The following is an 18,037-nucleotide window of genomic DNA, read 5'->3' as shown; positions in this document are numbered from 1 at the left end:
TCTTCCAGCGACCCAACGATATGTAACGATACGAGCTTCGTTAAGCAAACGGTGCAATCTAGCTATTTGTTTCTCCTCGATACGATGATCGTTTGGATTCATCGAGACAAAACACGCGAGCGGTTAATTGAAAATCACCGAGTTCTATCGACGGAATTGCAGTTAGGCCACCGAAAAGTAGCACAAGGCTACGAAACGAAGAGGCTCGTACAAAGGGAAACCCCCTGTCTTTCAGTGGCTGATGCACGATCATCGATGTATCAACGTTTGAACGCTCTTCCTGGCATTTACGTAACACAGCAGCCGGACTGACCGCTTTCACATCTATACCATACCTTTGGCCGCATTTAGCGACCCGCTTCGATAATGTCCCGTAGCGGTTTCTCAAGTCTGGCCCGTCCTTCTTTCCCAGAACGGTTATTTCAGGGTTAAATTCACCGATCTGCTTACCCAATAGACTTATGACTTGTCGCGTCGTCTTCGGCCTTCAAACTCTGGCTCGCGAGTCCCTTAACATTGAAAATTGTTCCATCGTTACACGTGGTTCGTAGCGTTTTGTAATTAATCTTTTCAATTTCCAAATGGTATCCGACGAACGGATTCAGGATTTTTCTACAAATTCCTATTCTTTACGAATACGTCTAAACTACCATTTTTACGTGTTACGTACATTTTGGCACATTTACATTTCTCACGACTGCATAAAAATTCAGAATCGGCTGATAAAGCAGCTTCGCCAAGAATAGCAAAAAATAGGAAAACATTGCGCAAAGGGTAGAATCGTATTTGCTTCGCGCGATTACAATAAACAAATTCCCGCACGCTGTTTTCAGTCTCTGAGAGTATCATTATCGTGTTTATTCAATTCTAGTGCGTCTAACAGCAGCCTACGTACGCACATGGATCGCGTGATCCCTCTGAACTCTAATCCCTATTTACAAAGAATCAGAAACGAGGTATTTGACACCACGAAAACGAATACAGGTGGGTCGAATTCTACCGTATAAAGGCTGCTGTAGGTGAAATTTCACTGCATGGGAATTCTGTTTTTAATGATCGTTCCGTAATAATATGGCGCTATTATTTGTAAGCACTGTTTGTAAGTTAGCTAAGGATAGCGCTTCTACTTCTCATCTAACGTCGATTAATAGGAACAAATTTGTGGAAAATCGAGCACTTGATTCGCTCTTACGTAGGGCGTCTAGGAAATAGAAAAGAAAAATAGATAAAATTCGACCTCGTTGTACACACGAAACGCGACAACGGCGATCGACGAGTGCACGCGCACCGATCCACACTTTCGCTTTTACTCGAAGAAGCCTGCGAAGGTGGCTGACACTAACTCGACACGAGACCTTGCAAAGACCTTCCCCTCCATCTTGAATTAACCTGCCATCGATAAGAAGAAGATGTGTCTGCGTTAAACGAACTACGCATACCGAATAAACTGCAACTGCCTTGTCCACTTTGCATCGAACCGTGACATTAACGGATACACTTTTCCACATACCTGTTACGTCACATTGATTATGTACATCGTAGGATACTCATTTACGCGCCTACTTAACTTATTTAGCGAATAAACAGAAAATTTCTCTAGGTAATATCGACTTACGATAGACGATATCGGTAATTACTGATTTTATTAGTAAAATCTCGTTATCGAAACAATCGATTATTAAAGAACAGATCAATGGAAAATTTAAGACAGTCTCTGGTGAAAACGATCGAAGAATAATGACACTAGTCGAGTAAAAAATGTAGAAAGTTATCAAACTGATATTTCGATAACTTAATGGATCGGACAGAATCGTATTTCATCTACTTTTGGCCAAATGGCCCGGTTCTTGCTAGTAATGACAGTTATGTAAAATAATGCTGTTTGATTATCGTCCCCCATTTTCAGTCGGTAGGTATTTTTATCAACTCGATTCTCGGTCGATGATGGAAACCGACGAATTCTCGCATCTGATGGCCGACGGATCGAAGAAAGGTAAATCGCTTTCACTTTTCGGGGTAGCTGAGTCGACACGGAAAAATGACAGATCGTTTTTGTTTTTATGCGATTACTCTTATAGCCTTTAACATCGGTACACTTGGGTAATTATGGTAATTAGTGTGGAAGATCGGGGCTAAAGGCTACTACTTTGAAAAAACATAAGAAACAACTGGAAAACGACGCAGCTGTTCTTTTCGCTATTGACTAATTTAATGTTAAACTTGTTATATTTCAGAATCTTAAGCTTTATATTTGATACATCGCGATAGGTTTCTCATAACAAGTCATTTATTTCCGGCATCTTGGGGTAAATAAAAGATACATCTTGATGAAATATTTCATCTTTTAATAAAATGAAACGCGATTTTACGAATAATCTTTATCTTTGAAGATTCGAATCGACAAAGTTTTATCTTCGACAACTTTTATCGCGAAAAATTGTATCATCCAACGACAAACTATTAATCAGCTTTCTACATTCTACAAATAGTAATCTAATAAGCTAATAATGATCTAATAATTAGGTACATGAGTCATCGATAATATTAAACCTAATTAATTAATTAATTAGCCTTCTAGAGGGACGAAATAAAATATCATCATACGACTTGTCAGAATCACAACGTAGGAGATTCTTTTTTATTTTTGTTTCTTATGCGTTTAGCACGAGCCCATTTTTTTACAAAGGACGCACCGAATACATTCTCCTCTGGGCTGAAATTTGAAATAAATCTTTAATCTCAGTCCTAAATCTAAAAGGTTAGTCCTAAGTCGCTGAGGCCTAAACATATTCGACAATCCCTCGAACCACATAAACAGGCTAAAATTTGCAAACGACGGTTGCAACAAAGAGAGGAAGAAACCAACCAAGAAGAACCAAAAAGGTTTCTTATTTCATGAAAATTTATAAAATATTCTGTAACGTGTAATTTCTGTAGTACAGAACGATTTCTATCAGAAATTGTTGGAATATTTTCTCGGTGGGTCTTTAAGAAAATGTGTATGCAAAAATACGAGTAAAGAAGAAGGAACAATCGTTACTCTGTACTTTTCCCTACCGATATATTCTAAAAATATCACGAATTTCGTGGGCGGCATTTCAACAGCGTAAATTCCTTAAATAACACAAACTGAAAGCTCGTGATCTGACTTGCGGTACCAAAGAACGTTCTCCATTATTAAATTTTTATTATTATTATTTTTCTTCTATTATTGAAGTTTTCCTAACGTTAACAACAACATTTTCATCGTACGATCATCGATCTCTGGCCTCACGATTTCTTAATACTTGCAAGTGAATGCGAAATTTCGTGACATTTAGAGCAATTTATATCAACCGATCCCGAGTGTGAAAATTTGAAACTAAAGCCTTAAATGCCTTAAGTCGAAAGGAAAATCGATGCGACGAGCATTACGCTATAACATTACAATATTCCTAATTTATGTATAAATGTATAATATAAACATACGTTAGGTTGGCATTTTATAGTCTCATCGGATAAATACAATGCAACGAGGCTTGCTCCGTATGTTCAAAGGTATCGGCAATTCGTAGAATCATGGCAGCAATTTTCGAGAGAAAAAAGATGCATAATTTCCTGTTATTTAATCAGGCCTACATTACGTCAGGAACTGTAGCCGTGTTACGCAATGCTGGGGAAAGTGCAAACCGTCTTGACCACTATTACGCTTACTATTTCTCGATATGGAACGAAATTGTTTGTTGATCGCCATTGGCAATCTCGGCTAAACTTTGCCGACTAATTAAACGATTTATTCGCTATCCTGTAGTATATACTAACAAAACGAAACGTTGTTTGATGGAGCGTGACGATTCCGATCGCCTTTCGAATGGTCGACGACTATGTCGCACGAAATTTCTAGGGAAAAAATTCTCTAACGAAGAATTCAATTCGAAAATCGTTAGGTAGCAGTGGTTCGAATAATTTCCCTGTCAAACACAGTGAATCGAATGTGAACCGATTGCCTTGACTGTGTAATTTCTGGTTAATGAAAATACAGACTCTAATATGGTACGATAGAACGTAGTGTCTCATGAATACATTTACATGATTGTGCTGAACATAATTGCGAGCAAAATGAATTACCGTCTCATGAAATCGTGACGCAAGATATTTCATTGAATCGACGAAAACAAAAAGAAGAAAATGTGATCTGCAAAAAGTAGCACATTTTTCATCGAGATTCGCGGCTTGTCGAAGAATAAATTGAAACGCTTGAGAGATCGATCGTTGATGATATTTGTTTCAAGTAGAGTTTCTTGGTTTCATTAGAGATAAATGTCTTATTTATATTTATCTCGATATTAGATTGTTGAGCGTTTTTGCTTAGCTGAAAAATGAGATTACAAGCAAAGAAAATAAATATACGATGAAATAGTGAAATAATTCACCGTAAATCACTTGCACATATTCGCGCAAACGATCACGTGGCAATTTATCGGTGAAAATAATGATGATTTGACTATTCTATTATTAGAAATTTCACGTTATAGAAGGCAATATTTTTGAAATTACGAACAAGGTGGCAACACAAACGTTTACCCTGGAAAGCAAACAAAACGACAATGTTACGCCTGTAACTTATTTTTCTCCTGTGCTCTGCCCACTTTTATAAAAAGATATCTGGAAAATTCCTTTGAATACTAAAAGAACGAATAACTAAGGATATTTACAATAGCGCGAAAGTTAAAAAAAATTGTATTGAGCAATGGAAAAGGCTGCACGTGAATAACGCCACAATGGATAATCGACGACTAAGTACGAAGTTGAATCAACATTAACTGAAAGACTTGTGACGCTATTATATGGTAGTTTGTTTGTCGTAATTAATTTTTGTTCATTTGCCGACGCAAGAAATAGCGTAAAATTGTATGAACGCGATAAAGAATCGTCGAGGATTTTGCAAGTATAATGTCTGGAATCGTTACAAGCGTCTTTGTTCGTAATACGCGACGAGATGATTCCGTATTTTGCCGGACGTTTAAACGCGTTGACGCGAGGAGACGTTTTACATGAAAAATTGCTCTCAATTGCCTCGCCTCCGCGATGACTCTGTTTCGCGAAACTCTACGGTTCATCCACAATTGTAAAACATATGCTGTCGCGATCTTCGTTTGCGTAAATTAAACATTTAAATCGACTTTTCGACGAATGCATGATGTATTAAATCGTTGTAGACAAAAATTAACCCTTTGCACTCCGAATTTTATTTCAATTTCGTTACCAGCAGCTCCCAACGCTTTGAAGCGTTTTAATTGAAATTTACTTTAACTAAGAAATAAGACAATTTAAATAAATAAAGGAAGAAAGAAATTCACTTAAATACCAAGTTTTATTCACACTATTGTTGTATTTTGTCATTTTTAAGCGTATTATATATCTTAAAACAATTTCCAGGATGCAATCCTGCTTTTCTTTCGCGCGTTTCACAAAAATAGGTGGACATGGAAGAATTTCAAGTGGAACTCGACAAAGGAGCTCCTGAGATAGAAACTGATATCGAGTCACACTTGACATAGGAGTGCAAAGGGTTAATGGTAATCGACAAACAAGGTTATTTTTAGAAACGTGACACGGGAGTTCAGCGTGACTATTATACTTTCAATCGATGATTCATTAGTATAATTACTATTGTATTTTATATCACAACGGTGACAATCGAACAATAATAGGTTTGTCTGGGTTAATTAGTGGAAATCATCGTGTCTATTACATTCTGACTCATGAAGGTATCTGGTCCATTAACCAGCCAGTGATTTTTTCGCCCAATTGTATAAGATTCGTCTAATAATGATAGGACAAGTACAGAGAAAGAAAGTAGTAACCTAGAAATACTTGGACGATCAACTTCTTCATGGTCACCGATCACCAACTACAACATGCGTTTCTTCCCGAAACACATACGTATACTTGGAAGCTGTACGATGCTTGCGTACAAGCAAGCTTGCTCGTACAAAAAGCTCAAAGTGCACGAAAATCAGTAGATTGTAAATTGGTAGATGAATCTGCAAAATGATCGGCCCAAGATTCTGGTAATGATGTTTTCGCTATATATATATTGTCGATTTGGCAATTACTTTTCTCCGTATCGAATCGTTCGTCGATATTTCCAGCAACCTACGTATCGCTTTTTTCCAAATATAATCTCACGTGTATTGATATTTTTATTTAATTTAATCGATGATATTTATGAAGTAAAATCTTCGGAGAAACGACATTTCGTACGCACCGATTTAATTTTTTGTTTTTTTTTTTTTTTTCTTTTTCACAGAGAATCTTTTGGACGAAGATGTTGGACGAATAAATGGTACACTATATATATATTTTATAGATAGATTCTGGTAATGATGTTTTCGCTATATATATATATATATAGCGAAAAAGAAAAAAAAAAACAAAAAATTAAGAAATGTCGTTTCTCCGAAGATTTTACTTCATAAATATCATCGATTAAATTAAATAAAAATATCAATACACGTGAGATTATATTTGGAAAAAAGCGATACGTAGGTTGCTGGAAATATCGACGAACGATTCGATACGGAGAAAAGTAATTGCCAAATCGACAGATTTTCATCGATCGCAGGGACAAGCACGATATACCATTTTATACCGTGGCATATTTCTTCATATTGTTTTTGTATCGTCTCTTAGTCTAAATTTTCCTTCAAAGTGCACCTTATTCTTGTCTACAAGAATAGCACTTGCTGCGGTGTAAGGGAAAAAACAAAAAGAAGGAAAGGAGAATTAGCATGGAAGTAGTCAGAGAAATTGAACGATCAAGCGATTCAAGAAAGGGGCTAGTGACGGATACCATCAGCGTAGATTAATAGGCAGGAGCACGCGTGAACGAAAATGCGGGACGGTCGAAGGACGACAGGTAGAGGGAAGGTGAGCTCGCGACGGAAGAAAGAAAGCCGATCAGTCGAACGAGGACAGACCTCGTGATTGGATGTTGGAGTGGAGGAGCACGACAACGGTGTGTGAGAGCGAGAGAGAGGGAGAGAAGGACGCAGGTCGGCTCGTTAAGTGGCGAGTGAGCTCGATTTTACTCGCTTCTGACCGCTTCAGTCTCGCGTCAGGACTCGAAAGGTGCGGAGGGCACGACGATCCTGCCACAGTACTAGGCATCCTCTCCAGCTGACACGTCCTCGCGGCTCAAATCGATCTCATAGATCAACGTCCAGTGTAGAACGTGCAATTATATATGTGCCTCTCAGTCTTGATACAACTTTGTTGTGTTGTGTGTTGGTGACTTTTCCTTCAATTTTTCTCCAATTTTCGTACTTTCCTCTTTTACATGGTCGCAAAAATCTACCATACGAATTCGCTTATGCGCGCCTGATAATACCTAGTTGTAAAACGTCGGTGACATCTGGCCAGGATTACACCTACAGGATACTCTGTCCGAGATACGCCAAGAAATAATACATCGAGAGAAGAGGGCACTACGAGATTGTGGCCGAGTTCGATCCAAGGTATGACATTTGGATTTCTCGCGTCTCACAAGTTTATTCAATTGGAACTCGAACAAATTTGATCTATCACGGAACAACGAAATTAACCGTGAGCTTTCCCGCGACACGATCGCGTCGCGTCTAGCTCGTTTGGCGAAAAATGAACGAATTCGAGGTCGCGTAAGGTGACCATTAGTCGAACGTCCGGCGCCCCTTCGCTTCCGTTGAAAAGTGAGAAAACGCGTGGACTTTAGCAAAGCCGGATTCGCCGCAGGAAATTCGAAAGCGATGATGGCAAAATCGCGATCTTAACCAACCACGATCGATCCCTACATAAACCATAGTGAATTTCATGGATTGTTCGGTGATTCGATTTCACGTGTATACGTTTCTTCTAAGTTTCTTCTATTATTCGACTATTACGTATCCATCGTTGTATGATACGATGAAAAAACGATAGATCATCGACTTATCCGATAATCCTTACTTTCACGCTAGTTACGAAGGTAGAGGAAAAGTAAAAAGCGGCGAGTTCGGCGACTGATTCGTTTTTCCACGATCATGAAATTATCACCCGTGGAGCAACGTTATTTTCTACGTTTCGGCTCTGAGAAATTTCATTCTACTGTTTTCTCTGTAATTACAAGTATACAGCCGTGTTCACATCCTGCTCGTTCAAACAATCGCGTAAACCAACGTTCAATTATCGAATTGATCGAGATCCACGATTAGCCGATCACCGTAGTTTACTTTTTCTCAGCGTAGCACAAGAGTATCGAATATGGTGTTATAAAATTTATGTTTTAAACATCGTGAATTATTAAAATATACGTTATTACGTATGTATACAAATTGAAGCTGATAGAGGAGAAAGAAATGGTAAATTTATTATTATTCGTTACTTGAAATCCAGAGATGAAACAGTCTGTTACATATACATCTATGCGTACGAAATTTTTTTGAATATTAATGATATTTTTAAAATATTTGCAAAACGACCATCGCGATATTTCATGTTAATATGATTTTGTAACCAAAGAAACAAATTTCAAAATAAAAGAGCTAAAAATGCAAAGTTCTGGATAGGTCCAAAGGTATGGTTGACGAAGTTCTGTAGAAAAGAAAAAGACAACTGTCGAGACAAAAAATATTTTAATATTACGACAAAGCAATCTTTTATACTTCAAATAATGAGTTTTGAAAAAACATTTTTAACTCCAACATCGAATAAGGAAACAATTTTTCCAACATATCGTATTTTATCCCGTTACTATAAAAACCGAGAAACGTAAATTCTTATCTACAGTCTACAGATCTTCGTTCATTAATATTCATCTGTTCTGAAAACCTGAATATACTGTGCGTATCCGATACTATTAGAAATCGAAGACATCATAAGAATAAAAAAACAATTACGTATTTTCCAAATTATTCGTTCTTAGTCCTTCCTCGTTTTATTACACCGTCAGAAATGATCGTTTCTCATAATTTTACTAGCATTCAAAGTGACTCAGCGGTTTCCTCGTACGCACGAAATAGAAAGTTATATGGAAGAATTGCAGCATTTTGACAATCCTGGAATGCACACGCAGTGAAATCGAACGCATTCCCACGTTACTTCGCACGCGTATTTTCCTACAATTTTCTTTCTTCGCCTCGGATATCTTCGAACTCACAAATCCTGCGTGTTCTGCGGACCAGCGTAGAAGAATCAGCGTCGAAAACTCGTATCTCAATGTATAAAACCTATCACGCGATTGTCTGCAAACGACTTCTTGCTGCTTTAATCGACAGAGAATGCGGCAAATGTACCTTCGTCGAGGCGAATCGAATTTCGATCTCGACTAATTTAAAATTCCAGAAAAAAGAGAATTTTTCGTACCAAAGTTGGCGATCGAATGCTAAATAGGAATTTCGCGGTATCTGTTGATCAAGATCGAGGAAGGAATGCGTAGAACGCAGAAGGTGCGTCTTTTGTTCTCTTTATGATTCATACACGAGGTTCACGCAAGATGAATCTTTCGCCGTGTAACACGAACAAGTTCAACGACGATGTTCTCATTGTTAGATAAAAGACAAATGATGTGTGGGAAAAGTTAATTATCGTTTCGTTGGCAGCAGTCACCGGTCTATAAAACAGTTTTGTAGAAAGAAAACGCAGAATAGTAGCTAGAGAGATATATTATACTTTCTCGACGATACAAAGGAAAATGTCTAAAACGATGGGGCTATCGTGATCGACGAATCGTCGTCGCTATGAATTTGCCTTAAGAATGAAAATTATGATGTTTGTTACCATATGTGTTTTTGCTCTTAAGATTACTAATCTTTCGTTATTCATCTTCTTCGAGAGAAAATTCCTCTCACATTCGCCTGATACCTATGATTCAAATCGGATTGAAGCGCCAGTTAACTAGATCGTATAAATCTAGGTTCCTCGTAATCCCATGCAACGTGAAATCGAGAGTAGATCGGTGACCTGAAATCTCGGCGGTTTGTCGAATCGAAGAGAAAACGAAACTCGTGAAATACACGATCGAGTGCCGGCTCTCTCGCCAAATGACGATAAATTCCGCGGGAGAACGAATTTCGTGCGTTCGATGGAACGATTAATCGCTATCCGGAACGATTCTAGAAAGTAAAACGAGTTGGTCAAACGCGTAGCCAAACAGCAGCAACGCGACAAAGTCCGACTAAAAGTCAACGAGAAACAGGGAAGGAGCTGTTGAAAATCTCCGAGCGATAGCTTCGAGTATGCGATAAGTAGATTCGAACGTTGACCAAACAAATTTAAATTTTCTACGAATATCTCGAAAATGACAAGAAAAAAAAGAAGACAAAAAATTACACACTTCGGTACGTGAAAGTATCACACGACACGTAACAATATAATCGTACAAATTTTCTGTGATAAGCGTTCGAATAATTTCCCGAGCCACCGTACGACGATTACGAAAAATAACAGCATCGCAGTTCGGTTTAAAATCAAGTTACATCGTAAGATTTTATTTACGAATATTTTAGTAATACGTAATTTTATAGTTATATTTCAAACATATTCTACGACGAGTACTCAAATCCTTGCGTGAGTCATCGTTTCTTATAACGGTATGCGAACCTTATACGATGAGTTTTGGGTATTAAATTCAATTGGAATTTATCGGTCCCATCGCTACTCACAGATGGATGAAACAGCATGGATGGACAACCTCGTTACTTTTCGGGCCACGTTCGGCATCGTGACGCGCACGCCATCGTTGTGTAATTTCGTGTTATCGTAAACGTAATCCCCGCCCGATGGAAAACCGTCCTGCTCGCTTGCGCAATCGCATAATTTTACGAAGGACCGACGAATATTGTGTAACGAAGGAACGAAAAGATCAGCGAATCAAGACGTACATATGTTTTCCCGTGACGATTTCGATTGCGCGACGCGTTTCGTCTCATAAGCGAAATTGTAGCTGTTGTGCGGGCGTCGAAGTCACTCACGATCAGTAAGTAAGCGCGACGTTACGTTGGTAATGAGCGAGAGTGTCATTTTCTTTAAAATCGTCGGAAAGTGGACGGTAGTAATGAGTAGACTGCAGATGTTTATTCAAATTCAAATATTTGTGAATACCAAGCAGGTGGTGTTTGTCTAGAATATAAAATATTATAACTGTTACCATTTTATAGAATTTTCCATATTGTACGTACGGATATTAAGTATATTTTCACATCTGTCTTTCCGTATCTTTCGTCTATCTTTCAAACATATAAAAAATATTCAAAGTATAGTACGCTCGTTATAATATTCAAAGAGCGAAACAAATCTTTATTCAGGTTTCATTTCATTGGCCACGTTCGTAAAATGTGAATTTGCATGAAGATTCGCAGTCTAATAACGAGTGAAAGTGTCGTTTTCTTTAAAGTCGCCGATCTTCGCTGTGCAGTTTCATTTTTGAAGATGAAGAGGCTCGAATCGAATTTCTTCTAATATTCTAATTAATAAATCCAAAGGACAGTACTGTCAGTGAAAGTAATAAATTCTCTTCGTATTCCTCGATTATTTTGATGTTTCGTTGTCTGAATAAGGTCGATGAACGACGATGCGTCGATTTGCTATCGATTAATTTTCGTGCGAATTTCATTGGACAATTTTTGAGTATCGCGACAACTCCACTGGTTATATCGGGTTATCGTTTCGTCGATCGAAGCATCGAAATCACCGATAGACGCCTGCTGCGGATTTTCACGTCGTGTCGATAATTGACTGGCATTCCCGCGGGCTGCATTCGAATAGCAAGATTAAACAGCGCCGCGAAACTGTACAAAGGTTCCGTGTAACAAAGACTGTTATACGTGTCTGCTAGGTTCGTCGAAGACTACCCGGTCTTTATAGTCTTGTTCAAGTTCTGTTCTAATTTCATTCGGTTTCTACAAATTGAAATTCGAAATTTCTCTTGGCTTAGCCACGAGTGTTATCAATTCTACGTAGTCGCGTATCGGAGCAGATCGAATCTCCCCTCTCGGCGGATGAAAGTCTTCTTGCTTGTTATTAAAAAGCGTGGCTTGACTATCCAGGTTTCCATGCGCAAGAATTTTGTGGGGCATTGTTCTTTTCTCTGTAGAAATCTTGATCGTATTAATCTCTATTACTCTGCCTTGCCGCTTCTTAATTATCCCATTGATAAATCTGAACTTCTTTCAGTCTATCGTCTTTACGAAGAAACTATATTTCTTGCCACCTCGAGGCAATCCTCATCGGCATTCTTATTCTTCATGGTGAAACAAATATACATATAACATGTAGCAAATAGTATGATAAACGGTAGGTAGGTAGGTATATCCAAGTACTGTATAGTATGCAAATAAATAAAATTGAAAAGATGTCGGCGCTCTTGTTCCTCGTAATCGAGAGATGCGTGTAACGATTGTAAATAAAACAGAGTATATTTCCACGAATAATTGAAATTGGGGAAAAAAAGAAACTAAACGTTCGTTGCTCGTAATCGAAGAAGAAATTCGTGTTTCAACGAAAGTTAATGCACTGCGCACAATAGAGCAGCGAGTAAAAGCGTAAATCCGCGGCGGGCAGTCGACTTTCCTCGACAGAGCACCAATTACAATTAGGTACGAGGCCGCGAAAAAAAGAAATGCTTATTCCAACGATTTTACTAAGTATGTCGACCGGCTACTGGAGAAGCAAATCGAAACGTCATCATAAAGTGGTTACGCAGTCGTTCGGCTACGTTCCCCTAACATGGTAAGCTTGCGTTACAAATAACAAAATCAACGCGAATATTTCGTACGATTAATAACAATGAACCGCGGTGAAATCGATGATCTTCGTTTCCTTGCTCCCTTTTTCTTTGTTTTTCCATAGGCAGTCACGAAAACCAATCTGCCGCACGATTCCTATAACATTATTAACTTTTACTTGCCCCGCAGCCGTCCAATGCTTTCTCTTCTCATTTTCTCGATCGTAGGTCCACTGATTTTCTCATCTCTCCGCGTGATGTACACGATTTCAAAATCGCGTAATCTCAGGTTGATGAACTGTGGCGAACAGAAAGTCAAGTAACCTTGAAGATCGAACCATTCCATTCTTTAAAGTGTCTTTTGGTACGTTCGAAGAACGTCAAAGTTGCACGTAATGTTACTTATCGCTGTAAAAGCTACGCAAAAGTTGCGATAAATTTAACGTTGCAGCGCTTTTGATCACGAAACTTTTCGTCATTTTGTTTCTAAACCAGGCACCGATGAATTCGAAATTTCTATTGTTGTTAATCAAATCAGGAGATCAAATTTCTTAAAGCGACTTTTATTTATAGCGATTCGATCTTGCCATTTAACTACTTAAAGTGGCGGCAAATTGACGCAAGCACTTTTTGTCTTGATGAAAGTGCATACACATATTAATGTCGCAAAGAAGAGAAACAAACACTTGCATATTTCGAATAATTGTAAAAATAAAAAGCCTGAATAACCAGCGATTTTAACTAGTTCGATAGTTGCTATATTAATGCAATGTCGCTTAAAATTTATATTAGAATTGATCGAATAACCCGAAGATCGATCGTTTAATTTCTTAACCTGATTTTTATTCAAACATATTCGATCTTCTACGTGACATAATTTCGTTAAGCGACATCTTAATATCTATCGAAAAACTTCAATGATCCATAAAATGAATATTTCGGTCTAAAATCTAGTTAAACCAATAAAGAGTTCCGTTGCCTTGTTTTTAACATTATTAAATTACTAGCGATACTCTTCAAGTATCAATCTACAAATCACATTACGGCTAATCAGATCGCTGATATATGGTTTATTAACGACAATCGTCACGAGCCACATGAATCATGGTTGCTATAATCGCGCTGATCGACGAACACTGGCAGTCGTCGGGTTCTAAAGTGCAATTGTTCTCCATAATCGGACTGGTTTGAACGACGCGGTTCAACCTGTTACCACGGCTGCAGATTGTTTCGTGATAAGTCACGATTTATTCATCGACACCCTTTGACCGCTCTTTCGATTGAAACACGCTACTGTCTCGCTTCTTTCCACGCTTTTCTTAAGAAGACGTTAGTCGCATCACAAGCTTCTTTACGAATTAGCGTAGAATCGAATATTTCTCGCAGCATACTAAATTATTTGAAAACGTTTGAACTTGGACAAAAGAAGTTACGTGATATTTTGGACGCGTGTTTCAAGTTAATTATCGTTGATTTTTTACATTTTTAGTAAGAAATACTTGAGTTATGTTCATCGACTGTTTATATAATTTTTGTATTTAATTATGTACACTCAACTTTGACATTATCGATGGTCATTCGAAAAATTTCTTCCGTGTTGTTGGAAAAAGTGGATTTCATTCCCGTGGAATAACGCAAACTAGGTGTCATTCGGTTTTGTTGAGTTTCTACTCATCATATTCTTATAACGAGGATCAAAGTACATCTGCCTCTCAAACGATAAATCGACGAGTTCGCGGAGGAAGTTGAAACACTGTTGCGGCCTTCTTATCGCGTAACATCTTGCCTTTCTTACGTGATTTGCGCGTTTTACTACGTACGGAGACAAGAAAAACTCGGGCAAAAACATGTTTGCTTGATAGTCATGTCGCGTAGAAGGCCTTATGAAAAGTAGCGTTGTATAACTAATAAAAAATAGACGATTGGCATTCAATAAGCGAGAAACAGAGGAAAATTTTGGTTAACTATAACGAAAGCGTAAAAAGCAACCTTGTACTTTGTATTCGTCGATTCAAATATTTTTTACTTTATCGCATTTCTTTCTATCGTTCGACGAGTCTCTCGAGAACACGTTTCAAGAAAAATATCAAAGAAACTATTTTTACTTTCAAGGAGACGTTTTCGTCTCAACGGTACCGTAACAATTGAAAATTCTCAATTTTCTTCCCGAATCACGGAATTAATCGGGTAACGATCGGATAAAAATCGTAAAAATTGGAATTTACATTGGTAAAAATATTCAACTGCTTATGTTGGAAATCTCTACTTTCGTCGGTCGTGTTTTTTATCGTTTCAACTTCCGAATCACGAAACGTCGGAGATTCCAAGGTTCGTTTAACGAATCATGCGTTCCAAAAGATGCAGTAGCACGGAACTCCAGTTGCATGACACGAAAATCAGATCGAAGGGAAACTCGATTGCGAAAGAGAAGCGACGGAGGTCAGGTATTTAACGAACAGCGAATTGTTTGTCGAAGACTCGCGCTTATCATGGGAGTCACGCTCGAAATCGACGTCGATGACGGATCGGCCAGATGTCACTTCGAAATTGAGTCAAGGTGAAGGCTGACGGTTCGATTATGGAAAAAAAGGAAAGAACAAGAAAGGGGTTGGAACCTCGAAATGGCGAAGCGTGCGATGCGTTCGACTCACAAGGCCGATCGATATATGGGACGTACGTGCGCGAATGTCGCGACCAATCGATAATATACGCACGTTGCCACACGCATATGCCACGTGTTATCGTCGTATTAGATAACTAACATTTTTTATACGCTACGTTGCATTAGACGCGTAACAGACAATCGTAAGATGTCGTGATCAGGATGAAGTTTATTTGTCGCATAGATAAACATGCAAAATCCGTTTTTAATATTCCAGTATTTCCATTGATTAAGAAATCTGGGTGTCTATATTCGAACATCTTACATTTGCTGATTTTATGTTGTAACTTTTTTGAAATTTATTCGGCAAACTGCAACGCTCGAAGGTCGGACAATCAACATGGCAATACCATTTTTGAAATTTTTTTGACTTTAATACGTGCAAGAGAAAATAAAATAGAATCTCTCTTGTCCGAACACTCGTTATCCGAATGTTCTATTATCCGAACATAGCATTTCCTAGCAAATTTCCCTTTTTCCATTTCGGATATGTAAGCTCGTGCACGTTGTATAATTTTCTTTGTTCGATCGAGTGGATCCTGATTATAACAATTTGGTATGAAACTAACAACTATCGAAACAACATACGACATAATTAAAAAAGCTCGAAAGCGGTGTAAATGGAGCAAAGTTTAGCAAAGATACATAACGTGGAAAAAGTGTGACGATCAGAGACATCGGAAAACGCCATATCGAAAATTATCTAAAGCGCGTAGATTGCTTGGACGCTGGCAACAATAGAAAAACTGTAAATGCACTGACGTAATGAAATGCGATAAAGGTGATAATGAGGATATTATATGTGGAAATTATATAAATGGAAACAGCGTACAACAATTTATACACACGTAAGTGGTAATGGGCACGTGTGTTCTCGCGTCAAAGTATTCGTGCCATTCGAAAAAAAAAGTTTCGACGATTCAAAGTACGAAAAGAATATAATTACGCAGTTACTTAGGTTAAAGAAATTGTGTGACTTAGCAGCCAAGAAGATCTATAAGTACTTAAAGAATCTGTCAATTGGATAATCGTAATCTGTATTTGAATAAATGAAATTTCACATAAGAAACTGATTCTTCTATTACCCGGAAATTACATTATCCGAACGATTTTGTCTCCTTATTAGTTCGGATAACGCAGGATCTGCCGTATTTGATGCGACATAATCGAAGAAGGAAATAACAGAAAATAAAAAGGGAAAGGGATTCGAGCCGAAAAGAATAAAAACTTTAAAAATTAATCGGTAAATTTCACGAAGAATTGGGAAAAAAAACCAAAGGGCGTGAAAGTGTTAATAATAAAGTTCAAAGAGGAAATAAAATTCCAATTTGAATCGCGATCATATTCTACACGTTACTTCGTGTCGTTTCATACGATTTAACGCGTCGTTGAGAAATCACTGGAGCTCGTTGATCTGTCTCGATTTTCGCTGACTTACGCAGTCTTCCAGCGCTGCTTTTTATCCTTGTCATAAATGTACTACGATGATTAAGTTGAAGCACTCTCTGGTAACGAAGGCACGGCGAATTGCCTACGGTAAATTTATTATTACCGTTACTTGTAAGGATATAGCAAAAAGTACAAAATCTCGAGCAATTTGAATGTACGTGCATTCGATGCCTCGAATGACGCTTAGATGCTTTATTTTCGAAAAATTAATCGAAAAATTGTTCTTGGTGCGGTAATTTCTTACGCTTTAAATGTTTTTACTGCAATTTTCCCCCGTAAAATCGTAAAAATACGAAGGATGATAATTAAGAATAATCAAAGATTTAATGAAATAAATTGTAAAACTTTAATATGAAAAAAATACACAACGTCAATATTAAAACAATTTATAAAGTGAAATATAAAAGAAGACTTGTCGACCAAAGCAAGGGAATTCCGAGAAGAAGAGGTGGAAAAAAGATGCAGATTATGCAGAAGGAAAGAAGAAGACCTAAGACATGTAATAGAAGAATGTGAAATAACGGGAGGACCAAAAGACATAGGAAAAGCGCTAAAGGAGACTGGAGAAGGTTTAGCAGAACTAAAAGCAATAATAGAAAAGAGAAGGGCAAACGACAAGAAGGAGGCACAACAAGGAGGCTAAAGATCAAAGTTGCAATAGTTTCTAGTCATTAGTTGATAATTTATAGTTCCTAATGCTTAGTTTTTAGAGGTAGAATAAGCAAGGTAGTGCAATAGAATAGAGTGGAAAAGAGGAGAGGTAGACATATAAGAAGAGAATTAGATGTAAGAGATGTAAAACCGAAAGTTCGTCCAAAGCCGAAAGGCACGGACTAAACAACAATAATAATAATAATAATAATAATAATAAAAAAAGACTTGTCAAAGAAATCCTTTTGGGGATTATTTTACCATCAACTTAAATCATCGAACGTACGTACAGACTCGTTGGAGATTTCGCAGTGCTTGCTACGTCTACTTGTTATTAATTCGCTAAATTATCTATTTATCCGATCGTATTCTCTGAAAATTATGCACATATTAAGCACGAGCTCCAGTCATCTTGAATGAATCAAGATTATTACGCTTGTTTATACAAGTGTTGTGACATTTTTACGAGATTATATATCTCTATTCTTACTATTCCTAAAAGTTTAAGAAAACGAATGGCCGTAATCCTTAGAAATTAATTATTCTCGTTAGTAAAA

General features: G+C 37.7%; 1 protein-coding gene across 4 annotated transcripts in view; it reads left to right on the top strand.

The window, feature by feature from the left end:
- The window catches only part of snu (ABC-type transporter snustorr), a 51,171-nt gene that overhangs the window by 9,248 nt on the left and 23,886 nt on the right, over nucleotides 1-18,037 (top strand). The window contains exon 1 of one of the 4 annotated variants that reach the window (XM_069121665.1): nucleotides 7,023-7,499. The exons of 1 other annotated variant lie outside the window; for it this stretch is intronic. Coding sequence is in view for 2 of the 3 variants with exons in the window: in XM_069121661.1 (XP_068977762.1) it covers nucleotides 10,776-10,972 (197 nt within the window). In the remaining variant the exon portion in view is untranslated. Of the gene's footprint in view, nucleotides 1-7,022; nucleotides 7,500-10,760; nucleotides 10,973-12,434; nucleotides 12,724-18,037 lie in introns of those variants that run through there. 2 more of the 4 variants (XM_069121661.1, XM_069121662.1) reach the window with 2 other exon arrangements.

Source organism: Bombus flavifrons, chromosome 10 (genome assembly GCF_040668555.2).
Source record: "Bombus flavifrons isolate JBK064 chromosome 10, iyBomFlav1_principal, whole genome shotgun sequence".
Lineage (NCBI taxonomy): Eukaryota > Metazoa > Arthropoda > Insecta > Hymenoptera > Apidae > Bombus > Bombus flavifrons.
Note: the sequence above shows the minus strand (reverse complement) of the source record. Positions and strands in the feature narration are given on the sequence as shown.